Source organism: Hemibagrus wyckioides, linkage group LG07 (genome assembly GCF_019097595.1).
Source record: "Hemibagrus wyckioides isolate EC202008001 linkage group LG07, SWU_Hwy_1.0, whole genome shotgun sequence".
Lineage (NCBI taxonomy): Eukaryota > Metazoa > Chordata > Actinopteri > Siluriformes > Bagridae > Hemibagrus > Hemibagrus wyckioides.
The window spans coordinates 16,947,105-16,972,728 of NC_080716.1; the positions used below are offsets into that span (position 1 = coordinate 16,947,105).

Here is a 25,624-nt window from a genome sequence, read left to right on the forward strand (position 1 = left end):
TGAGTTTGAAGTGTTGGCTTGGCCTCCAAATTCCCCAGATCTCGATCCAATCGAGCATCTGTGGGATGTGCTGAACAAACAAGTCCGATCCATGGAGGCCCCACCTCCCAACTTAGAGGCCATAAAGGATCTGCTGCTAACATCTTGGTGCCAGATACCACAGCACACCTTCAGGGATCTAGTGGAATCTATGCCTCTATGGGTCAGGGCTGTTTTGGCAGCAAAAGGGGGACCAATACAATATTAGGCAGGTAGTCATAATGTTATGCCTGATTGGTGTGTGTGTGTGTGTGTATATATAATTTTATTTTCTATCTATCTATCTATCTATCTATCTATCTATCTATCTATCTATCTATCTATCTATCTATCTAATCACAATTGTACCACGTTTAATAAACTTTAATGTGTATTCAGCTGCAATTTCTAACATTAGATATATAACCAAACTGGATGTTAGGATGGTAAATGTATTGTGTTGTTTATGATGTGTGTGTTTTTAACTGTGTTGTTTGTGTTGAATTGACTTTGCTGTTTGTTGAATGCATCATGTTGTGACCATACACCAAGAAAAAAAATCCTTATACATGTAAATGTTTATTTGTAAATGTATAAAATTGTGATTCTGATTCTTAAACGTTCTTCAATGGCTCTTTAAGGGTTCAGTGGATAATTAACGGTTCTATGCTTAATAGTGCACTGCATAAAACATTCAAGGGTTCCAGAGAAACACATTTCGATGTTTTATATTTATAACCGCGTCTGAAGAGCATCACTGAGAAAAAAAAACATCCTTGTTGTTAATAATAAAAACAATTTAGAAGGGGAAAAAAAGGGAAACGAATTTTTGCGCGCATGCGCATTCACACTTAATTAACAAGCGACTATACCAGTTGTCCAATCGTGTCGCTGCATCCCAGCTGGGTGAGTGGCGTGTGACGGAGGGAACCGGCGCGCGCTGGACACGGTGCGCTCTGACAGCTTGAGCGGGTTATCACACTCACAACTTCTCAGCACGGTAAGCTCTTTAACACAACACAGGAATAATTAAACATTATTGGTATCGCAACCCTGACTCGACTGCGATATAGGACATGTGTCAGAATAAGCGACAAGTGGACGGAGCTCGGTTTTTATCATACGGGCGGATAACGAAAGTGATCTAGTCGTCAGAAACTTTCGGGAGAACTAGTTAACTACGTCATTACCACTTATACCATGTAACTTCTGCATGACAATTAACGCCGGCTTTAGTCTTTAACTCGGTATGTGTGTGTGAATGTGTGTGTGTGTGTGTGTGTGTGTGTGAGAGAGAGAGAGAGAGAGAGAGAGAGAGAGAGAGAGAGAGAAAGAGTGTGTGTGTGTGTGTGTTTGAGGGACGCTGACGTCACCACTTTTGGTGCCACATTCCTGCGCTCTTCTTCACAAACTTTATCAAGAGATAAATAAGATGGACGCTTTAAAAAGTTTTAGTGTAAAGTTTAAATGTAGTCCACTTTAGTGTTAAATGTGTAAAGTGTTGTGTGCAGAGTTTGGCGATAAATCAGCTTAACTGTTGTCTAGGGTGTGTCTGTCATTAGGCTGCAATGCCCAAGAGCTCACGACGCGTATATTCCTCCTGAGGCACTTTCACTTTCACACGACAATGAGGAACAGCTTATAGCAAGCTTTAACACTGGAGTCTGCGTTTCAGCACACACGCAGTCAATATTTCAGTCAGTTCTAACAATGAATATATTAACCGATCAGGCATAACATTATGACCACCTGCTTAACCTTTCTATCAGAACCAGCATTAACTCCTTCAGTAATGTGAACAACAGTAGCTCGTCTGTTGGATCGGATCACACGGGCCAGCCTTCACTCCCCACGTACATCAGTGAGCCTTGGCCATCAATGAACCTGTCGCCGGTTCACCACTGTTCCTTCCTTGGAGAACTTTTGATAGATACTGACAACTGCAGACCGGGAACACCCCACAAGAGCTGCAGATGCTCTGATCCAGTCGTCTAGCCATCACAGTTTAGCTCTTGTCAAACTCGCTCAAATCCTTACGCTTGCCCATTTTTCCTGCTTCTAACACATCAACTTTGAGGACAAAATGTTCACTTGCTGCCTAATATATCCCACCCACTAACAGGTACCATGATGAGGAAATAATCAGTGTTATTCACTTCCCCTGTCCCTGCTCATAATGTTATGCCTGATCGGTGTAGTTCAGACTACATTGAGCAATTCTAAGCTTATTATAGAAGATTGTGTGAAAAGCAATATGACTATTTTTAGTATGTATTTACAAATTTAGGTTCCTACATTATTTTTAATTCCTAGTGTAATTGTTATACAAAAGTTTATCACACCCGTGGGGGTTCTCGCATTTTGCAGGCAGGGATCCTTTATCTTCTAAGCAAATAACACAGACTTCAGTACAGATTTATTTTATGTACACAATCCAGCTATTCAAATATCAGGCTCATTATTTCAATGTCCCAAGTAATAGGTTGATTTATTTAGAGTCACAGAACATTTTATTCCTGAGCTTTTCACTGACAAATCACAAGTTAAGGTAGAGTTAATGTGGTTTGGATTAAACCCATTCAATTCAAATGACAAACAGACAATTAATAATAACTAAGAACTCAGTAATGAATATGATAGTAACCTCAGTCATTGCAGGTTATGATTTTTTTTACTGTAATAAAAAAGACCATTTCACAGACCCCATTTTGATAGTGAGCTAACCTATGTAGTCTGTGTTCAGATATATTTTATGAAATTTTATGTAGTTTGCTAATTTCCATATTTTTAAAAAGAGATTCATAACAACAGTCTCAGGAGTTTACACAAAGTGGTGCAAAAAATATGCTTTGATTGGAGGGTCTGCATGCTGAAACAGCTGAAACCTAAAGTAACTCAAATAAGTCTAAAGTAACTCAAATAAGACTCAAAACTGGACAGTAAAAGACTGGTCAAAGACTAAGTCCCTATTCTTGAGGTTTCCAGTTTCTATGAGTCTGAATTATCAGAGGTTCAGAAAGTTTTTTTTCTTGCTTACATTTATGGGATTTAGCTGACGCCCTTATCCAGAATGACTTGCAGAAGTCTCTATCAATGAAAACATCAATACAGGTTTACTAGGTCAAGGACTAAGATTACTATCAGTCTTAAAACTTTATTGGGGAAAATATAGCAAGAAGTGCAAAAGTTTTTTAAGCACTAAGGCCATACATGATCTCAAGATAACAAAAGTTGTTTTTGTCAGGACTTATTTTTTTTGTGATCTTGTGATAACAAAATATGTACTTTATTCATCCCAAAAAGGAAAATTGGGAAAAATATAGTCAGTATATAGTCAAATGCCACATAATTACCTGAGCTCCTGATAGAAATGAGTGCAGTAAGGCCATTACTGTAGCACTATACAAGTTAGTTTCTGTAAAGTGCTACCTGATGTATAGTACGTATGCCCAATAATGCATTCTGACACATAAGAAAAATAATTTGTGATCTTGAGAATCTTTAGAAATTAGAACATAATCCTACAATTACCTTATCCGTCTTTTAATAATTATTCCTAGGAACTTCTTTCATTTTTGTCACATTCTGTTTGGGGACTGTCAAACTGAAATCTATTATATTTAAGTATTCATATGCTGTTTGTTTTTCAAAGATGGTGGATGAGGAGGCAGTAAAGAAAATGCTGCGGGCTGTTCTGCAGTCCAGGTCTGCAATCTCCCTGTCTCGTCTGCAGGCTGAATACAAGGAACTGACAGGTGAAACCATACCACACAAACAGCTAGGTCATACCACAGTGGATGCCCTGCTGCACAGCATGCCGTCTGTGGTGCACCTGGACAGGGCTCGCTCTGGGGAGGTGAGCTGTGAGAATTTCATTTTCCTTTCACATATAAACAAACGAGTCATTTGAAGGTGCTGGAATATTGTATATATTTATGCTGTAGTGCAAGATGAGAGCTGAATCCTACCCTGTCCCAGATTTAGATGCTATCTCCTCCAGTCTTCTTAGTGTGAGAAAAAAAGCATTCTGTGGAGGTTACAGGGATGATATGATTAATTATTTAATTAATTAATGGCATCATATTTATGTATTTAATGTTGGCTTTGAATGGGTTTCTGAAGTTTATTTTTCAGCCTTAAACATACATTTCTGGAGGAAGTGTCAAGTTTACTGACACTAGTGCTTGGTTTTATAGTACTCCATGCTCAAGCCAATATCATGCAAAATAAATGAACTTAAGTTCAAGGTCAGAATTGCTGAGACACACAAATTCTACCATCTGTGCCCCCTCACTTGCAGCATATTAATTTCTCACTGCGTGCGCTCTTAATAGGACTCTGTATATTAGCCATAGAGGTTGTTTTGGGAGACTGTAAGTATGATTTTTCAGTTTGACATTAGATTGCATCTTGAGGATTTCTGAAATACCTGATGTGTATATATAACAATATTTGATTGAAGAATGAAAAATTAAATTCGCAAAGACATCTTCTAGATTATCTTTGTGCCATACTTATAGCACTTATGGCATTCTGGGCAGGTATGCGTCTTGTAGACCTCATCCTTGTGTGTCTACAGACTTGAGGTGCAGAATTTAAAAGCACATAAGATGGCAGAGACAGCTGGTATTTCTGTATGTGTCCCTGTTTAATCAACCTCCCCACAAGGTGCTTGTGGATGGGTGCTGTTTTTTCTTCTGACCTTTTCCTTTTTATTAGGTGATGTGTTATGCTACAGTGGGGAATGAAAAGGCAAACATCACCAAGCTAGTGGCTCGACAGCACGCAGCTAAGAAGACTGGCCGGCCTCAGGTGGTCAACTGCCAAATGAGAGTTAAACCTATTTCTCCTCTGGTGTTAAATGGTAGTATTATATTACATATAGTTTCTAAACTAAATTACATTGAAGAGTTTGCATTACATAAACCTGGCTGGCTTTGTTACAACATACATATTACTCTTGCGAGTAGCATTTTAATCTCTATCTATCTATCTATCTATCTATCTATCTATCTATCTATCTATCTATCTATCTATCTATCTATCTATCTATCTATCTATCTATCTATCTATCTATCTGCCTGCCTGTCTGTCTGTCTGTCTGTCTGTCTGTCTATCTATCTATTTCTCTCTCTCTCTCTCTCTCTCTCTCTCTCTCTCTATATATATATATATATATATATATATATATATAAATCAGTGCTGATTAATTTTCACTGCAGGTATTTATGGCCATTGCATTATGCAAACTTTACATATGTTGCTGATATTAATTTTAGTGTGGAACATGGACGAGTCTTGTTCCTCCTTATATGATGAAGCATCTTGTACACCCAGATATTTTCAGGGTGAGGCTTTAAGATGACTGTCCTAGTTTAACTCCTATGAGGATGTAAGTATGCTAAGAATAAAGCTCACTATGAGGCCAGTCAGCAGCCTGTACGTTGTACCGCTAACTTCCTGGACTTTCAGTGCTGAGACTGATCCTGAATCAGGATCTCAGTGCAGCAGCAGAGCTGTAGGATGATACAGCAGAAAAACAGCAGCCGTGTTCTCGCTCACATCAGAGATGCAGTGAGAGAGAGATGCAACAGAGAGAGAGAGAGAGAGAGAAAAGAAGGAGCTGAATGAAGACGCACATCACTGCCAGTGCTTTTGCTATTCGACTGTTGTTTATCTATTTCCTCCTTCTATTAATCAGTGAGTGCTCTTTCCTCTCCTCTCCTGTTTTCCGAAGCTTCCAATTTGCTGAGCGTTTAGAGTAAGAGCAGTCTGGGCGAAAATACATCATATATATCCCTGAAGCAAGATTGGAAAAAGGAATCATTCACATTATTGCTGCACTCTGCATCAGATTGCACTAATCTGTGCCGGATGTACAATGCCAACGTCTTTCAGTTTCACTCAGAGGTATGAATTTTACAGTGAGGAGGTTATGATTAGGGTGGCTGGGATTTGTTGAAGCATATGCTGCAACCAGGAATTGGTGTAAAGGTATGATGACATTGCATCTCTTTGTTTGATTGTGTGTGCTTTGGAGATTATAATATCATGTTTTTACACAAGACTGCTGAAACCATTTTATATGTATTCTAACAATCTACATGAACAAAATCACTTTTTTCTATATGCGTTTAACAGCCTGCTAAACTAGACTATATGCATTTACTCTTATACTGCCATGAGTTTGCTGTGTGTAATAGACTTATTTTTCCATAGCCAAACCCAGGACATCTCTGAGGCAACCTGAATACCGGGGTCGCCAGGGTCGAGGCAGTGGTCGCACAGGGAGCATGAGGGAGACACAGCCTGATGGGAGAGGCAGTAAATTACACAACACTCCACCAAATACGCCCAGCAGAAGGGGCAGCCTGCCTTCTGACAGGTATGAGAGAATAGAACGGTTAGCAGAAAGCAGACTGCTTCTGAAAGAGGCAGATTGTTGCTAGAATTGCTGTATTATCTTAAATAAAGCATTGCGAAAGACACATAAATTGTGAAAGAGCTTTCCTGAGACACACTTAGGAGTGGATGGAAAAACATTTCCTCTTCCCCCTTTTCCCCCCTGAGTTCTGTTCTGCTGTCTTCTCTCGCTGTGACTTGAATAAGAAATGCAGAGAGCTCAGCTGAATGTTCACTTAGGCTGGTGTGTGTTTAGCAGTGGAATGTGTGTGTGTGTGTCCATGTTTATGTAAAATCATTCCAGCCAACAGCCAGCCCTTTTCACAGTAAACAACTGACTTCACCCATTCAGCTGTTTTCTGTATCTCTAGCTGTGGCATACACACAATGCAGAGCACAGAGCTGGGGTGGCATAGCTAAATGACTGAGCCGGGGGTCGCTAATCCTCCTGCCATCCCAGATTAGCAATTCTAAATGAGTCTGCAATGAATCAGCACTTTTTCTTTTGGCAGAACTTTTGGTGGAAGCTCAGCCCATATGACATCTAGAATCAAATGAAATAAGAGACTCTGTGCTTTACCTTAATATCTGCAGAAGACGTGCACCTCTAAACAGTTACCTTACCTTAATAGCAGTTTACTGAATGAGACACATTGATGAGTAAACCTGTTGCAAAACATTATGTGTTCAGTTGGGGTTGAGGGACTACTGATGCAGGAATTGAACAGTGTGAATAAAATACAGATAATTAAATAACACTATAACATGTCTTCCATTGCTTTGTAGCTATCTTTCGTTAAATCTACTTCTATAAAGCATCATGCAAAACACTCTGAGGCTCCATTTCAAATTCCGACCATTACCCTTTTCCAGATCGGATAAAAGGATGACCGTGCCATCCAGATTCCAAAAGGAAGTGCACACCCACCTGTCTAGGAACCCTCAACAGAGCCCTGGTGAGTCTGCTTTCTTCTTCTTAAGTTCAGTGGAACAAAGCAGGAAACTGAGGCCCATCCAAATGAAACAAATCATTTTAACTATCCAGAAAGTCTAAGACAGGCTCTGGTCTCCATGGAGTGTCTTTAAAGGCTGCTGGTTGAGCTTTCATCATTTAGGGTCCTGTCACTGGAAAATTCTGTGAACAGTGTCCTCATTACAGCCTGAATACAGTGATCTTCATCCCCAGAAAGAATGACCCTGTTATTACACAGCAGGTTTTAAGACAGGCACACAAACAAGGTGAGGTTAATAGTCGGCTATGTGCTTATTCTCATCTTTTACAGTGCAAACATACAAGAAGTTCAAAGGATAGGAATATATTTATATCCACCTGCATTAAGGACTTGCCTTTTGATTCAAATTATTTGCTTAAATTTTATTGCCATATAAAGTTATGAATACCATCAAACACCCTCTAATTTGTTTCCACTGGTTTCATACTAGGTTGTTGCTATTAATTGCACAGTGTTTCTATTCTGACCTCCCTGAGCATTTCCAGCTCCTTCAAACCTAAATGAAAGCATCCCTCCATCAAAAACCCGGACACAGATAAGTCTCTACAGTCCCAAACTGGTGCAGTCCCGCCTCAAAGAGGTTCTAAGCAAGCACAGCAATGGCTTCTGGGTATCAAAACTTCCACAGTTATACCAAGAGCTATACAAGCAAGAGCTGCCCAGTGAAGCCTTGAAAGATCTGGAACAGTGGACCCATATTTGCACAGTGAGTTCAACTATAGCATGACCAAATCTACTTTCAATTAATTACACAGAGTAATCCACAGACATGGATTATGCATGTAGACTCCAGTTCTGTGATGTTTTTGCTGTTTGCTATATTAGCTGTTTATTCATTATTACTTTTGGTTGTGTATATTATAGAGAATATGTATGTGATAAACATTTGCCTTTTAAACTTACAGTTTTATAAATCATGACTTAAAAACTTAAGGGATTTTTCTCCAATGTGCAGGTTGAGAAATCATGCAGTAGCAAATCTCAGGAGCTGCTGTTGTACCCTGCCAAGGATGTTAGCCAAGCCACTAAGACACATTGCCTTGAAATGATGCGCACCTCAGAGAAACAGTTTCCATCACCTCCAAAGCCCCAGAAAGTGTCCAGAAAACCTAAGAATAACTCAGCAAGTCCACCTCTATCCCCCAAGGCTCTACCTGAGAACATCAAACAAAATCTAGCAGAGCTTCTTCTTAAGTACAGCAGTGGATTATGGGCTCATGCCCTCCCCAAACTCTACCAGGATACATACAAGACCAACCTGCCTGAGTGTGTACTTGACAACTTACCCTTGCTCTCAGATATATGCACCATTGACTACCCTGTGCCAGACAACCCCAAAAGGGCAATTTTGTACGTGAAGGAACTACAGGATGAAAACTGTAATCAGACAGACTTGGCAGACTTGAAGGCAAGAGAGGAGGCAGGGAGGCGTCTCAGTTCTCAATCTGTGCCTCCTCTGTTCATTCCCAAAGAGGAGTACCCCTCAGTACTGGTGGTTGAGGCAAGCAGCACTAACAATGTAGTTCTCAGGTAAAAGGAAGATCATGTCCACTCATCAATTTTGTAATATAATGTAATTTATTCAGAAACAAAAAGAAAAAAATGATTTTGGTATGTTTGCCTGTATGTGAACAGATACATAGGTGAGGGATATTCCAAGGCCCAGGAAAAGCTGGAGGATGATATGAAGGAATTCTATAGGCAGGATAACACCAGGAAGCCACTAATCTCACCAACATCAGGCCAGCTAACTGCAGTCATTGCTGAAGAAGAGGACGAGATCCTCCGGGCACAAATTTGTGAAATCAAGTCTGATAAAGTCAAGGTGTGTTCAAAAGAATTTTCACTGATATAGGGTTGGGGTACAGTCAGCATTCCAGTTCATTCCAAAGCTGTTCATTGGAGCTCAGGGCTCTGTGCAGGCCAATCACGTTTTTCTACAGCACTTATGGCAAATCATGTCTTTATGGACCTCACATTGTGCACATGGCTATTGGCATGCTGTAAAATATTGGGCCCCTTAGTTGCTATGAAGTGAAACTGTAAATCTACAGAATACAAATACTTTCTATACAATTGTGTGCTTCCAATTGTTGTGGCAACTGTTTGGGGAGGTACCACATATGGGTATGATGGTCAAGTCCACAAGCCAGTTTTACCAGATTTACTGTGTATATACAGTAATCTTTTAAGATTGTTAGTTGAGCACAAATTCTAGAAAGAATATAAAAATGTGTATAATATAAAATATGTGATGATGATCCTCTAATGGCAGACCTATGGCTAAAGAAAATGATTACATTCTGCCTATGTCAACAATCAGTGCATCCTGGGTTTGTGCAGAAAATGGGGTGACATGAACAGAAACACATCCTCAGTGTAATAGTTGTAAAAGCTGACAGAACTTTTGGTTCAATCAGCCTCTGGTGAGGACATCACATTATGTATTCTAAGACCACTTAATCTCAACTCACATCCAGAGTTGTGTGAAATTTATATCCACAACAGCAAAATCAGGCCTCAATTAATATACTGTTAAACCAGCTTAGTAAATTGCAGACGTTTTAAGACTGTGTACAATTCATAAAGTGATTAATTAAGTTAATAATTTCACCACTGTTGACTTGTTCCAGGTTTATTATGTGGACCATGGCTTTTCCGATGTTGTTAGTAAAAGCCAGCTGCTTGAGTTGCATGAGAAATTTTTCAAACTGCCTTTCCAAGCAACCAAATGTAAATTGGCTGGTGAGTTTCAGCAATGGTCTTCAAGATTGATTTGCATACTTTTTAGGACATTCCATTATTCATATTTACAAAGCAATGCATGTAGTATTGATGCTTGTCACTGGATGTGTGTTAGGCCTTGAAGCCTTTGCTCTGGATCCAGCAGTGCTGAAAAAATTTGACTCCATGGCAAGCGGTAAAATCCTACTGGCTGAGATCCTAGAGCGAGAAGACATTCCTTTGATGGTGTTATATGACACATCGCAGGAAGATGACATTAATGTCAATGCTTCCTGTCTGAAAGCCCTGCAAGAGAAGTCTTTTGAGAGCCCTCTGCAGGTACCCAACATAACCACAGGTTGATCTTTGCAAATTATTTGATGGTGCCATGGTTTGTAACATTACACTGATTTTCGTTCTGTAGATAAATAGTGCCTACATGAATGTGAGTGTGACCAGTGTTTGTTCAGATGGAACGTTCTACTGCCAGCTGCCCTCTCGTGGGTTGACCAAACTCAGCGAAATCCTGGAGAAGACAGAGAGCCATTTCCACAACCAGGTACAAAGGGCATAGTGGGTGTGTAAGCACTAGACAATGCAAAACTATGCATTTGAGGTCTAGGCCTTCAGTAAATTCTGTGCCAGGCAAACTGAATAGCTCACACTGTGGACATGACAACCCTTTTAAATAAAACAGGACTTTTTGGATTCAGTTATTATATGGTTATTGATAAATATTAGTTATTTAACACTACTATTGTGTTCCAGTTCTTGCAAAGATTAAGTAGGATTATTACAGAAACAGTAGCCTGTTAAATAAAAATTAACTACTGATCATACACATGTAATTTCGAGTTCACAGAAATCTGAAGGCTCTCTCAGTTGCTCATTGAAGAGGTGTGTGAGCCAACACGGTCACTGATTAAAGAACATAATGAGATTAGAAACCGTATCCGACATAATCTCTGGTAAACAGTGAGACATTGGTGTTAATTCTGTATGATGTACTTCAAATAGCACCTACATATTTATACATTCCAAAACCATTATACCAACTAAAATTAAGCCTATGTTTATACATTTGAATTAATACAGGACAGAAATACACAATTACTTAGTAATTCAGAGCAGCAATTTTGCCATGCCCCTTTTTGCAATTCCCATGTCATAAAATGACAACACTCTATTGTTTCTTGTCCACAAGGTCACATCAGAGTCGCTGGTGTCTAGACCTTTCTGCGGAAAAAGCTGTCTGGCTCGATACAAAGGCAAATGGTCTCGAGTTGAGGTAAGAGAGAGCAGGCTTGGTCATGTGGGATTTTCACTGTTTGAACAGGTTTTTAAAAAGCTTCTCTCACAAAAGCTGAATGAAATAGCACAAAAGGAAGTTACTGAACCAGACGCGTTTGGTTAAATCAAACTATGAAAATATACTGTATATTTCACAAGTAGTATATGATATATAGTGTGAGTATGTATTAACGTGCATGTAATTATGTATGTATGTAATAATGTATGTAATTAAAGTGCATTGGGGTTAAAAAAAGACTCCTGGAAAATGACTAGTGTGGCTAGTGTAAAAGTACTGTTATTACATTTCAATGGATCAACATGAAACTAAGCTCAACTCTCTCCTCCAAACATGCAGATAACGAACCTGCATGGTAGCCGGGTGTTGGACATCCTGTTTGTGGATATAGGGGTGCAGGCATCTGTCGAAGTCATTGAGCTGAGAGAAATCCCGCACCCTTTCTTACGTGACCTTATCACAATCCCACCCCAGGTCAGAGAGCAAGGATAAATGCAAAACAGAATTCATGTAAATGTTGCCTAAGTGTATGTTTGAAACACAACATAACTTGTCAGGCTCACTGTAAACACCAGAATATTATATGCATGTGTATAGGATCCTCTGTGTCTAATTCTACACAGGCAGTGAAGTGTTGTTTGGCAGACTTGCCTGTCAGTGTGGGCTGCTGGACTCCAGATGCAGTGCAGTGGCTAAAAGACACAGCTCTCCACTGCAATGACTGCAGCTTGAAGGCCAGTTCTTTATTTAAGCTTTATTTTATTACAAGCTTTACATGGGGAATCGTTTTAAAGATAATTTCTCTAATTTCTTTTGGTGATTAAGTATGTCAAATTTTCATATATACATGTCTCAACAATGCACCTACTGGTTATTCTGTTTGTAATTTCAGTTCTTGTTAATTAGTACAGGAGATTAGGTTCCATTTGAAATGAGCCTTAATGAGCCTTCATTTGAATCACCCTATTATTTTTTCTCCAGATTGTTAAAGTGGAAGAGAGCAAGCGTCTGGCCCATGTCTACCTGTTTACTAGTAAGAACTTCCACGACCCTAGCCACAGCCTGAACCGCCAGCTGGCCAACTCGGATCTCTGGAAGCACCAGGGCGATGTCTTCCTGAGCAGCCAGGGGTCCGTGAAGAGCCCTACTAGAACTACATCACCAGATACACCTCCCAAAGCCCCCACCACTACCCCTACACCATCTACTGGCACCTCCAGCCCAAGCACCAACAGAGCAGGCAAGGCTTCACACCCACCTAAGAGGCTGGCACCCCATTTAATTTCCTATAGCACCCTGTCTGGAAGTCAGACTCTGCCACCTGTTCTTGAGCTCCCTCAAACTGGACAGAACATGGACATTTATGTGTCAGTTGCATGCCATCCAGGCCACTTTGTGCTCCAGCCATGGCAGGATATGTACAAGCTGGTTATTTTGATGGAAGAGATGATTCTGTACTACAACAAGACAGACGAGAAGCCAGTCACAGTGGAAAAGAACCAGGTGTATGCAGCCAAAGTGGAGAACAAGTGGGTAGTTAGAAGTGTCACGCTTATTCATAGTGTAACAGAAGTAATGCATGTGCAGAACATTATCATTTTATTATACAGAATGTGTAATCATTCATGTCTACCAGTAGTTTCTTGCATCAAGTTCCTCATGTCCCCTAAGATCTCCTCTTTCATCTCTAGATCCACCTGCACCCTGACCAGGATAAAGCTCTTACTGAGGATAAATGAATTAATGAAATAATTCATGTCTAGCTCAAATTCATGGATTGGCCTGAATTATTTTAATATTTAAAAATATAATAACTTATATATTTAATAATTATATTTAATAATTTAATATTGTTGCAAAATAATTAATTCTAAATCAAATTAATTTCACTGTAGTCATTGTTATTATCATTATACATTTTTCTCACCTTGTTACTTCTGGGACATGTTTACACTCAGCACAATTACCATATTAACCAAATTTCAATTTGATTACAAATATTGGAATTCCTGAATTAATTGTGCACGGACTGCAGCAGTAGTGAGTTTAGCTTATTTAACCGTCTAACTGTAGATATTTGTCTCTGTTATTAATCTCATCTGAGCGTCATGTGCTGTATGGAGCTGTAATCCCACATGGAAACACCATGATCTTTTTCTCCGCAGTTGGCATCGTGTGCTTGTGAAAGGAGTTCTGAGCAACGGCCTGGTGTCCGTTTATGAGCTAGACTATGGTAAGCATGAGCTGGTTAGCTGCACCATGCTGAGGCCCCTCATCCAGGAGTTCAGACAGCTCCCATTCCAGGGCATCACCGCTCAGCTAGCAGGTAAAACAGCTCACTTGCTAAGATTGTTTCTCTGCTTCTGATCTTTTCCTTATGATTGTTTAGCCTGTAATTATAGAGGATTGTAAATAGAAATCTGGGACGTTGCTGGAGATCACATGATCATTAGAATTGTATGTAGTATATCCTTTAAGGGGTTTGTGCCGAATATGGGTTGTGTAGAAGGAGACAGCACAACTTTTTTTAAGACTTGTATTTATATATTATCTACTTATTTAATTTAGAATAAAATTTGCAGTCACTGTACAAATTTTAGTGGTGCACATTGCATAAAGAGAAAGAAACAAAACCTTTGGAGAAGAAAGCGACATCTGGTGGATGCTATGGGTTGTATGAAAATTTTCCCCACTTTTAAGTTGGGACGGTAATATTATGGAGATTTCACTCATATCCATAACTGCTAGAAGGAAATCCTGTTTTACATTAAATTCTTAAGTTGCTTGTTATACTCATTCTTTAATGTTTGCAAAGTGAGATGAAATATGATTCGTGTGAGATTTACAGGATATGATTCATTTACAGGAGTGAAGTCCAGGCAGTGGTCTGAAGAAGCTTCCATTGTGTTCAGGAACCATGTGGAGAAAAAGGCCATGGTGGCGCAGGTGGAATCAGTGCAGGTGGCAGAACAGCCATGGGACCGCAAGCTCACTGTCTACCTGGTGGACACATCTCAGGAGGACAGTGACATCTGGGTCCATGACCTTATGGCTGAGTTTACGGAGGAGCTCACCAAAGCAGCGTAACAGTTTGGGTTATATGTATGTGGTCTTGGAAGAATTTTGTGAGTGTGGATTCATGGGTTCTGTCTGGAAAATGCTGCTTGTATTTGACTTGAACCAGAAAGTGGAGGTACAATTAAGTTTTAGAGTTTATTCCGCTAAAATATTACTTGATTATGTCAAACATAGCTGCAAGGTGAATGACACAATGCATTGCGTTACCTGTAGAGCAGCTCTACTCTGGCTTTTAAGCTTTAATTATTGTGAAGATCCATGGAAGCTTTGGCGAATAGCGATCTACTGAAGAATCCAACAATGAAAATGCACATGCATCAGATTTAAGATGTGATATTTAAAGTGTATTTAAGGTACAATGAAAAGGTTTTCATTCATTCATCTTCGAAAACCGTTCAGTTATCCTGGTCAAGGTTAGGCTGCATTCTGGGAATGAATGGGATGGGACAGGATGTCACACACAATCAGAGCTAGGTAAAATTTAGACTCGTCAATCCACCTTGTGGCATGTTTTTGGGTGGTAGTAGGAAAGATTAAAAGATTATTTAATTTGACTAATGTCTATTTTGCCACAGGTTTAAAACCGCTCAACTTATTTTTATAATTGAAGTTGCCATTCAGAAACTAGAAGATTTTGCATGGTTAACTAGAGTCACACACGATTACTCAACGTTAACAAGAGAATTTACTTGGTAGTAATGAACGTATACCAAGTCGACCAAGCTCAATGGAGTACGCCAAAATTGTTTACAAAGCTAGTGAATCATTCCATTTCTTTCTTCAATGTGACCAGGTTTCACAGGCTTAACCAAGGCTTTGGCTTTTATTTATATTTAGAACTTTCTTTTCCTATTTAAAAAAAAGATTGCATGGAATCTCTGGGTTTCTGCAGAAATGTGACAGTCATGGTATAATTGACAACCTAAGGCTACTTCCATCGTATTAGTGTGGCTTTAATGGCTGAGTTTTATTTAGCTAAACATTCACTGTAGATTCTTTATGAACATTAAAATTTAATACTTCTTGACAAATAAGAACTGTATAACCTAGGGTTAACTGCACGTGAAAAGAGTTTGATAAATAAAGTTCGAGGTGAAGAATCATAGATGTGATGTTTTTTGTTTTTTTTTTTTATGATGAAGAAAGCCTTTTTTGTTCATCAGTGTGGTGGTCAATGGGAAAAGCCATCTGAAGTCACCGTGGTCGCAAACAGCTTGACTTTACAAAACCAAGAATGTGTGTAAAATGTCTAATAGTGTGATTTTCTAACACAGTGAATATCAAGCTTTGAGCATGTTGGTAGATAGATACATGTTACAATCACAAACTATATAGTAGAGAAGGTTTGAAGGGGTTTCCAGGCTGTCACACACACATAATACGCTCTGTATAAGGTTTAGTCATTATCATCCTACTAACCAGACATTTCTCCACCCCCCCCAACTCTGTCTCTTCTATATAATCCTGAAAGAGGGGATAACATGGTATCATGGCATTGCATTAGGAGAGATTACTATACATCAATATTTTATTTATATCATGCATTCATTCAGTCATTCATCACCAGGAAGCAGAAACAGTTTAAACAGAACCTAAGTGCTGAATTACTGCAACGTAAAAAGATTGTGTAAAACAGTTGCAGTCAGATATGTACTCCGTGTGTCATCACTGCAGTTCATCCAGCAGCAGTCGGCAGCACTCGCCCAGTTTAGCCGGGTCGGACACGCTGGCGTACTTTGTGATCTGCGATGCAACTCCTAGTGAGCGTGCCAGATCTTTGGCAGTGCTGTCTCCAGACACCGTAGTTCCAAGTGCTACTAATAGCCTAAACACAGCCTCTTTGTCCTGCACTACCTCCAGAGCACTGCTAGCAACTGATAAACACTGGGCTTTGGCCTCGATCTCAACATCTTGGCCGTGCAGCACACCTGCGTAGTTCAGCACCAGAGTGGCTAGAGCCACGTGGATGTTTTTATTACAGACAGTGCGGAGCTCGACGGCCCGGGAAAGCACCGCTTCCCTTTGGCTTAGGAGCAGAGAACGGCCACGGGATCCAGAGAAACAGTTACAGAAAGTACGCAAAGCCAGCATTTGATTGGCCGCCCGACCCTCTGGTGACATAAGGCCCAGCAGGTGGTTACAGAGACTTTCACCTTCTGTTCCTCCACACATCTGAGCATTGATCTCAGGGTGGCGCACAGCCATACGCAGAATGTCCAGTACGGGGAAGACGATATCTGTGAAGAGTTACAGAAACAATCAACATTACAGTATCGGGTAGAGTAGGATTACTTGTATCACTTAGAGCTACACTAAATATCCAGTTCAGAACGGATGTCTGCACTAAGGCATGTTCAGTCAGATGTTTTCCAGTGTACCACAGACTGACACTTAGTATCATACGGCATTAGCGCAAATGAGGAAGCCTGATTTGCATTTTTAACTATTATTTAACGCCTTTGTTGGCCATTTGGCACTAATTATATTTGTCTGAAAGTTATCAAGAACTCCAACAACCAAGTCTGTTTGACCCAGTAGTCAGGCATGCTAATGTAATGCAAGCAAACAGGAAATCATTTGATACCCATGAAAGCAACCTGCCACCCATTGATATACTACACCCCATGCCAAGAACAGATTAAAGAGGGGAACTGCTCATATTCTCTAATGATTCAACTGAGAGAACTACTTTTAATTCCATATTTCCATGCTCTCCCTTGATATATAATTGGCACAGTTAGAAAGGAAACAGTCATTTCTGCTAGTAACCCATGCGTGTGTATTACCTTCAGGCCAGTGGCTGGTCCTCCAGAGAATGCTGATTTGTTCTGCAGTAGGCTGATCTTGGTTCTTAGTGTCAGACACTGTGATCAGCAGTTTCTCCAGATTGCCCAACACGTCATCGCTCATCCTGTGGTCCTCTGGAGCGTTGCTGTTCAGCTCCCGCAGCTTAGCTAAAACATGCGTATTTGGGAAGTTCCTTTTATTTATAATCAGTACTTTAACAGTTTTTTTTATCTAAGAATCATATAGCTTTGAGCAGAAGACTTACCAAGGATCTGTGTGGCATTGGCCTGCTCAAACATAACTCCGTCTGTTTTGGGGAAATAAATATTCGTGACAGACTTCTGGAGAGCAGCAGAAGAGTAGGCACTGCCACCTGAGGGCACAAAAGAGACACGTTTGTATGTGTATAGAAAGGTGCATATGAGCATAAAGTGTGGGATGTTGTCCTACCTGTGAAGGGATCAGCCACACCTGAAGATGCTGTAGGTGCAGGTCCTGATCCAGGTATGTATCTCCCAGCACCTACAAGCGCATACACACACATTTATAGTATACTTAGAGGGAATTATTGCTATAAATACAGCTTTACTAATATACAGCTGAAATGAGCTGATCTGAAACTGATTTTAATGAACCGGATCTGTGAAAATTACTGCAACATCATTGGAAAATAATGAACTTCACCCCACACCATCATTATTCCTTATTTACTTCCCTGCTAACAATCATCAGTAAATCCCAGTTTAACTGACTGCTTAAATTTTAACCATAAATTAATGTATTTAAATAATAATAGTGTTATTATTTATCATAATCTTTGAGCTTGATATGACGTCCTATTATATCTACCTGTGAAGGGGTCTGTGCCAAAGCCTTGTCTCGGGTCTGCTGACCCTGGAATATAACGTCCTGCACCTAAAATAAAAACAGCAGCGTTACATGATGCAAATATCGCATTTAAAAAGCTTTTAGAATGGTTAAATGTTCTTAACTTCCTAAAGAGATTCTACTGGGAAGCAGTAACAATGTAAGAGAGGAACAATAGCAGTGGGCAGCTTGCCTGTAAATGGATCAACAGCGGCGGCTGGTGCTGGGCCGAGCGTGTGACCTTTAGTATTCTCGATAATGAAGTTAGCCACCTGATCCAGGAACATGGGGTTCAGGTCATTCTTCTGCAGAAAGTTGTGTGCTGCCAGCCACGGGTCATCGTTTACATTATAGGGCAACTTCATGGAGGGTCCACCCTCATTTACGTCGATGGTGAAAACAAAATCATACTCCTGAAAGAGGAGCAATAGGAATTAAACTGTTAATTCACATATAATTCAATAATACTGCATTCCACGGAATCAGACATGGAATGGAATCTCAGCTGCAAGCTTAATAACTAAATATGTATTTGGTGTAAAGCAGGCTGAACATATCTGATACTTCGCAATACATGCTTTCATAAGTGCTTCCTTCTTAATAAACGGTCAGCAGAGACTGTTAAGTGTTCTGGCAATAAAGCTACACTTTATTTCATTCTTGGTGGAAAATTTTCCTTCACTAATCCAATCTCTTAGATGCCTCAGGAAATGCCTTTGTGGAATTCAACCACCAAAAATGTTCCTATTAAAACTCTATGGGGAAAAACCCATATACTTTATTCCCATGATCCCATGATGTTTACACTGTGTTTATGATGCCATTGTATGGTTTCTTACCTTGCCTTCATACATTACGCTCTTGGAGTTCTGCTTGGAGGAGCCACCCACCACATCTCCAATCTTTACCCAGCGGCTGTCACTCATGCTCCACTGGTACGCTTCGACATTAGAGCCTTCCTTTATGAGCCGTGTCTGTCCATCTCGATTCCCTAACACACACACACACACACAGCTTTAATTCCAACTTCATTACATCAGCTTTGTTGTTGTTGTGTTTCAGGCACATGTGTCTATAGTAAGTACAGGGAAGCTGAATTGCCATGCTGCTGGAGTGCCTGCTACATCATCATCACTAATATTAATTACGATTTCTAAGACACCTCTCATCATCAACACTCTGCTCACCTGGCTCATTTAAATGCTCTTTGCCTGGTAACTCCTCTATCTTGATATCTCCCAGGTCTCCAGTCTTGGGGTCTATAGTGGCTTTGGAGAGCTCTTCCTCGAACGCTTGCAGATCCTCAGCACTGGCAACACGTTCCTCGCTGTCAGTAAACACTCGGATCACGCCGTCGCTGCGGAAAATACAGAGATGTTATTTACAGTTTCACTAATCTGCAAAACCACACATTCTTATTGTTAGTGTAGTCCTTTGAAATTAGTGTCATGTGTACAAGCACAATTTAGACACAAAAAGTGATTTAATCAGAGAGTGCGGATGATAGATGATACCTTGCTCCTATAACAATGTCTTTGTTGGGCAGCACACAGCAGCACCAGACTGACTGGGCAGGCAGACGGATGGTCTGAGCGCACTCGCCATTTTTCCAGATACGGACGGTCCTGTCTTCTCCTGTGCTTATGAAGTCTAAGACGGAAAGAAAGTAACTTGATTCATGTATAACATTAAAATAAATAAATAAACAAACTATTTATTAATTGTGGCTTGACAAAGTCATGGTAGGGCATCCAGGCCTCATGATGAAATCTCCCTCATTTCCCCCACACTAAAGCTCATATGGCTAGAGATTTCACCCCACATCCTTCCTTTCACATTTGTCACAGATTCATCTCCGTTAAAAAAAAATGCACCTTGTCCGTTGGGGAAGACGGCCAAACTGTAGATGTAGTTGGTGTGACTGTAATAGACTTGAACGCATTCTCCCGTCACCATCCAGCGTCTGATGCTGGCGTCATTGCTACAGGAGAAAAACTCCAGGCTGTTCAGCACAGCTAGTCCTCGGACACAGTCCTCATGACCTGCAACACAAAACGCGTATTTGACTTTACTGACCCCTACGTGTTAAAACATAAAATGGTCACTATGAACAAGTCCTGCGTTTCCAATCCAGTAGATTTTCAACTTATACCCAGTATACTGTATAAACATTCATGGGAACTAATAGAAGGTCAAAACAATATCAATTCTTCATGGCATGGATTCCACAAGATGTTACAAACTTTCCTTTGAGACTGTGCTCCATGTTGACATGACTGCATCACAAAATTCCTGAAGATGTTTTTCTTGCTGGGAATTCCCCATTGTACAACATCCCAAATGTGTTCTACTGAATTAATGGCCATATTCAGATTCAGCTTTCTTGCCGGACACCTCACGTGAGTCCATCCACCTCAAAGTTGGACAAAGTTAGTCATTGTGAGATGATTTTCGGCTCAGCACATTAATACAGAGTGGATATCTGAGTTAGTGTAGCCTGATCAAACCAGTCTGGCCATTCTCCATTGATCTCTCTCATCAGCAAGGTGTTTCCTTCTGCATGCTCACTGGAGCTTTTTTTCTTTATTGCACCAGTTGTGAGAGAAAATCCCAGGAGATCAACTGTTATAGAGATATTCAAACCACCCCTTTTGACACCAAAAAATCAACGAGATCACTTTTCCCCCATTCTGATGATTAACGTTAAGATTACCTGAAGCTGCTTCATGATCTGATACCTTACACTACTGCCACGTGATTGGCTGATTTAGGTAACTACATGAAAGAGTAGGTGTAGAGATGTTCCTCATAAAGTGCTCAGTGAGTCTAAAAGTTTAACTAATTCTGAAGCTGATCAGGTTTTAATTCAGTTGTATTTCTCCAAACAGTTCCTGCTCTGCTGACTTTGTTCAAATCAGCATTGGTAATGTAATAAACTCTGTAATAGATAAGCTCCAGTTTCCTATTAGTGTCACAACCATCATTCCATTTGAATGTATATGTAGGCTTCAGTTGTGTTAGTGCAGATCTCCCTGGGGTTATTTGGGCAAATTAGTCAGACACAAATTCAAAATGAGGGTGAGGGAAAGCCGTTACAGGAACTTGTCTCGCTGATGTTTCATAACATAACGTAGCTGGAAATGCTTTAAAACCATAGCGTGTTGGGGGGGAAAAAATGTAAAAATCAGAAAACTAACTTCAGGGTGATAAAAGTAACTCTGCATCACACCATCCCATTGCTGATGATTTCTCTCTCAGTCATGGTTTATTCCCTAACTATCAGTGAGGAAAACAAACACATTTAAAGAGCTGATCATGTACATGAACAAAACTCACCTGAGAATGTTCTCTCACAACGACCTGCTTTCCAGAGTTTAATTGTTTTGTCAGCAGATCCTGTGAGCATAAGACCCTGTTCTGGCAGAATGACCACCGCCCACACCGCTGCTGTGTGTCCCTACCATCAGGAAAGAGGGGGGGAGAAACAAACAAACATATGTGTTTGTACATATATGACCTTTTCATACTTGGAATCATGAAAATCCTGAGTTTCGTGTTTCACACTGCTCATACCTGCTGCTAACAATTCATCCTGGTTCTTCATGATCTGATGTTTCACACTGTACATTCCTAAACCCTGGCTTAACGCTATTATTTACATAATCACTGTCAATAACCATGACTGAATAAATACAGCACGTGACCAGTTTCAGTGACGATTGGTCTCACGCCTTCACATCACTAAGAAAAAATGTTCTTCCAGAGACACAAGGGGAAAAAAAACAAAAGAAAATAAACAAACCCCACAAACTACTGTTTACACAGCATATAGGGCTTCTGTGAACGTGAGCTGTTCAGTTTCTGATTGTCTGTTGCTAAGCATCCAGCTCAACATTAACATTCTAACACTGCCTCGTTTAACACCGTACACGTTCGTTAAAAGCTTCAGAGCAGAGTTACTAAATTATTAAAGTGTGAAACGTTCCTCTACGCTGGGTTAAAAGTGGGTTAAGTGCAGTGTGAAAAGCTCTCTACAGTATCGAGTCGAGTTCTCAACGTGACTTTACCTGTAAGGTCATCATACACTTGTCACTAAGCCAGACTTTGGCCGTTGTGTCCCATGATCCACTCAGCAACGTCCCGAACTTCCCAGCCGAGAGCGTGCACACTGCGAACAACACAACTGTTGTTACGGTCTGATGTTGGAACAATTTTAGATATTTTTGTTTCTCATTATCAGTCTGTCAAGGGAACTGGTCTTGGTGTCTCTTCTCTAAACAGACTGGCTACTTTATAATCTTTATTATAAATACTTTATAATGATTCCATGATAGTTACAATATACATTAAAATAATACCATGTGCAACATGTTCTAGTTCCCTAGCACATGTTCTAGTTCCCTAGTTTTTGTACTTTTGAATACATTATACATAGAATATTTCATTTATATTTTCAAATACATTTTGTACTTTTGAATACATTTGTATATATAGATTATTTCATTTATTTTTTCATTCATATTTATTTCTTGTACAGTAATCCCTTGTTTATAAACAAAAATCCACGATACACGGACGCCACCCCCAAATGCTTTTTTTTTTTTATTCTTTAAGCCGTAAATGACCCTCCCACACTCTTTAAACACAAACAGATAACATTTACAAGCATGTAGTGAGATGAATTTTGGGTAAATTCGTAGAAATATCCCATTTATAGTGAGTACTGTATGTATGTATGTATGTATGTATGTATGCATGTTCCTTGCCAGAAGCCTTAGAAGGTGCAGAGTGTTTGGGCGACATCATAGGGCTTGCAGAAAAAGCGTAAAAATACAGTGTACACAGAACAAAACAAACATTCAGGACAGTGACACGCAAAGAACTGGGATGCTGGAGAATTCTGCTTCCCTTTCCCAGCAGCCAATCACAACCGTGATTAAATGAATGGGGCATTCCGATTGGCCAGACTCGTTCCTCCAGCCGTACTGTATTTTAATTTTCAGCATCCCAGCACCGCGCTTTCCTAAACAACACTACGCTGTACAGTATTTGATATATTAACATTTTACTTTATTTTAATTAACGTTTATATTTTGTAATTAGTAATTATATTTTTTATCAATAAATTACCTTATTTCAACATAAAAACAATTCACTAAAAGGTTTGCGGATACCGCGATATACCGGGAAAATCCTCAAAAAAAAAAAAAAAAGAGTCATGTTCCAAATTAAAATCTGTGATATACCAGGATATATGAATTACGATATAGAGAGGGATTACTGTACTCTGAAGCAATCTCTGGCAAAAGAATGTTCTTCGGGATTGATCAAGTTCTATCTTATCATGTTTTGTGATGCCGTTCGTCTCATACAGGTTCATGGGAATGAGGATGATTCCTGAAAATTGCTAACAAATCTAAACTCAACTGTATGTAGTAGAAATGCTTGACTTTCCTGCAGGGTTTTTTTTTTTTCTTTTTAATTCAGAAAACTACTTGAACTGCAGAAATGACAAGCATTCTTCTATTAAACTACCAGTGAAGACACATATATTATTATTTTCTATGATAGTACTCATATTCAATGCATGTGAAGGGAAAAGGGCCTTGGCTGAAGGTGTCTTGTGGTGACGTCAGACATGTCTCGGGCCAAATCTGCAAAAAAATCTGTGGTGATTTTGAAAAACTCCTCAGAATTGTGTTGAGTTCATTTCTCTACGACCCTGGAGGGAGGCTGCAGAGGGCTTCTGCAAAGGGGTCTTGCAGTGTTTCATTTAAAATATAAATATAAAAAAGTAGGGAAACACAGCCCAAAATCATATAAGCTCCTCAAACTGATGAGGACAGTCTGTATTGTGATATGTGTAATAATGCTAGCTCACATTAGAAATATTAAAGATAATCTAATGATCTACCTATTGTACTATTTATCTCATTTATCATCAGGATCCAAACTCAATCAGTGGCCTGAGACACAGACTTCAGTTTCATTTCACTTTCTTGCTTCATTACATTCAAGTCTGTTTTAAAATTTTTTTTTTTTTACCAGTTTGTATCAAGCTTTAAAATATTGCATCTAATTCACACAGAGCTCTCACTACAGCTCTGGAGGATACTGAAAGCTGGTTATGATTATTTCCACACTCATGAACATCATAGACAGCATGCATGTTATGACTGTGTAAAAAGCTCTTCAAGGCAGATTTCCTCCCTCTGACACACACTTGCTGTAGATCAGGGGTATAAGAGCAGGGAAATGGCTGCAGTGAAATGTATCGGACACACCTGTGTTCTTATGTCCCTTTAGAATGAAGAGCGGATCGGGTCGATCCAGAGAGAAGACGCAGATGTTGTGGTCGTTGCCACCGGTGGCGATGAGGCCGCGGGGATACGTCTCATTGGGGGAGATGATGCACACGCTGGACACGAAGTTGGTGTGACCGTTCATGCAGTGCATCTCCGTGAAGCCTCTGTGCTCACTACAGAACCAGAAAAAACACAGAGAAACAGACAACATGGCTCGGCTTCAGTGCGGTTTCACCAGAGACGTTTTCTTCGCTGACCATCGATATCAGAGCTGATACGAGACTGAACATTCTGTTTCTATCATCCTGTCATTTTATTTTATTCACTGCACTTATCAATTACGTCAAACGGAATCTAATCTAACAAATTGCCATTCTATGGGTCCAGAAAAAATAGAAATCGTACCTCTTTAAACAATGTGACTAATGATTTGAATGGTTTGTTTGTTTGTTTTTAAATCATATTGAAAATGTAAAATCCAGCTCAGTTCATCAGGTATAATGGAAAGTGCGCAAACAAACAAACAAACAAACAAACAAACAAACAAAAACAAATAACAGTCCTTGGTGGCTTCTGAAAACAGAAGATTGTATTTCTTTGTCTATATAATATTTCCAGAGCCATTCTTCTATGGCTACCTTTAAATGCCCCAGTTTCCCTGAAGTAGCATGCTTTAGTTTCGATTAGCTCTCGGACAGCTAGCTCACTGTGTATCAGATCATTACGAACACATTATGACCCCTGATCATTTGTGAACATTAATAACTGAAGCTGTTTACAGTCTTAGACTCGTATCCACTCTCTACACTAGAAGAGCTGATGGATAGCTAGCGAGCCGGCTACCTTGAATCTGGCACCCAGACTTTGGCTGTTCTGTCTCTGGACACGGAAACAAAAGCTCCATCTGGGAAAAACGCCGTGGCGAGCCCTCTGACATCCATCTCATGAGCCGGAATGGAGCAACTCAGCCGATATGTGTTACGGGAAGCCATTGTGGCGCTTCACCCCCAGAAACGATCAGAGTTGACAGGCGCGCTAAATGAATGTGCTAAAAAAGTAAGCAATTGCAACCCGGAAGTGACACAGCAACAGCAGCGATTGTTTTTTTTTTTTCCCCACTC

At 39.9% G+C, this 25,624-nt stretch overlaps 2 protein-coding genes across 4 annotated transcripts; one reads left to right on the forward strand and one right to left on the reverse strand.

Moving 5' to 3' along the window:
- Positions 1 to 862: 862 nt before the first annotated feature.
- tdrd7b (tudor domain containing 7 b) lies at positions 863 to 15,644 on the forward strand. 3 transcript variants are annotated; one of them, XM_058394482.1, is made up of 17 exons: positions 863 to 1,018; positions 3,671 to 3,874; positions 4,738 to 4,882; positions 6,238 to 6,403; positions 7,294 to 7,376; positions 7,919 to 8,139; positions 8,389 to 8,963; positions 9,069 to 9,258; positions 10,067 to 10,178; positions 10,294 to 10,496; positions 10,582 to 10,716; positions 11,362 to 11,445; positions 11,806 to 11,940; positions 12,090 to 12,200; positions 12,448 to 12,995; positions 13,632 to 13,792; positions 14,333 to 15,644. In XM_058394482.1, the coding sequence occupies exons 2-17, from the start codon at positions 3,671 to 3,673 to the stop codon at positions 14,551 to 14,553; spliced, it is 3,294 nt and encodes a 1,097-aa protein (XP_058250465.1). In that variant the 5' UTR covers positions 863 to 1,018; the 3' UTR covers positions 14,554 to 15,644. The 3 variants fall into 3 exon arrangements, with proteins under 3 accessions (XP_058250465.1, XP_058250466.1, XP_058250467.1); XM_058394483.1 differs by lacking the exons at positions 863 to 1,018; positions 3,671 to 3,874; positions 4,738 to 4,882 and adding an exon at positions 5,215 to 6,012; XM_058394484.1 differs by lacking the exons at positions 863 to 1,018; positions 3,671 to 3,874; positions 4,738 to 4,882 and adding an exon at positions 5,215 to 5,928.
- plaa (phospholipase A2-activating protein) lies at positions 15,645 to 25,594 on the reverse strand. The gene is made up of 14 exons (XM_058394485.1): positions 25,347 to 25,594; positions 24,483 to 24,676; positions 22,266 to 22,366; positions 21,535 to 21,655; positions 20,073 to 20,240; positions 19,713 to 19,848; positions 19,386 to 19,555; positions 19,038 to 19,189; positions 18,392 to 18,611; positions 18,181 to 18,246; positions 17,782 to 17,853; positions 17,597 to 17,704; positions 17,331 to 17,498; positions 15,645 to 16,781 (listed from the first exon to the last, which is right to left on the reverse strand). The coding sequence occupies exons 1-14, from the start codon at positions 25,493 to 25,495 to the stop codon at positions 16,210 to 16,212; spliced, it is 2,397 nt and encodes a 798-aa protein (XP_058250468.1). The 5' UTR covers positions 25,496 to 25,594; the 3' UTR covers positions 15,645 to 16,209.
- Positions 25,595 to 25,624: the final 30 nt, after the last annotated feature.

Coding starts and splice junctions, on each gene's coding strand:
- tdrd7b (XM_058394482.1), top strand. CDS start 3,671: ATGGTGGATGAGGAGGCAGTAAAGAAAATGCTGCGGGCTGTTCTGCAG. Junction 8,140..8,388: donor AGTGGACCCATATTTGCACA/GTGAGTTCAACT, acceptor TCCAATGTGCAG/GTTGAGAAATCATGCAGTAG. Junction 10,497..10,581: donor CTTTTGAGAGCCCTCTGCAG/GTACCCAACATA, acceptor TTCGTTCTGTAG/ATAAATAGTGCCTACATGAA.
- plaa (XM_058394485.1), bottom strand. CDS start 25,495: ATGGCTTCCCGTAACACATATCGGCTGAGTTGCTCCATTCCGGCTCAT. Junction 20,241..21,534: donor TTGTGAGAGAACATTCTCAG/GTGAGTTTTGTT, acceptor TTTGTGTTGCAG/GTCATGAGGACTGTGTCCGA. Junction 17,854..18,180: donor TGGCACAGACCCCTTCACAG/GTAGATATAATA, acceptor ATGCGCTTGTAG/GTGCTGGGAGATACATACCT.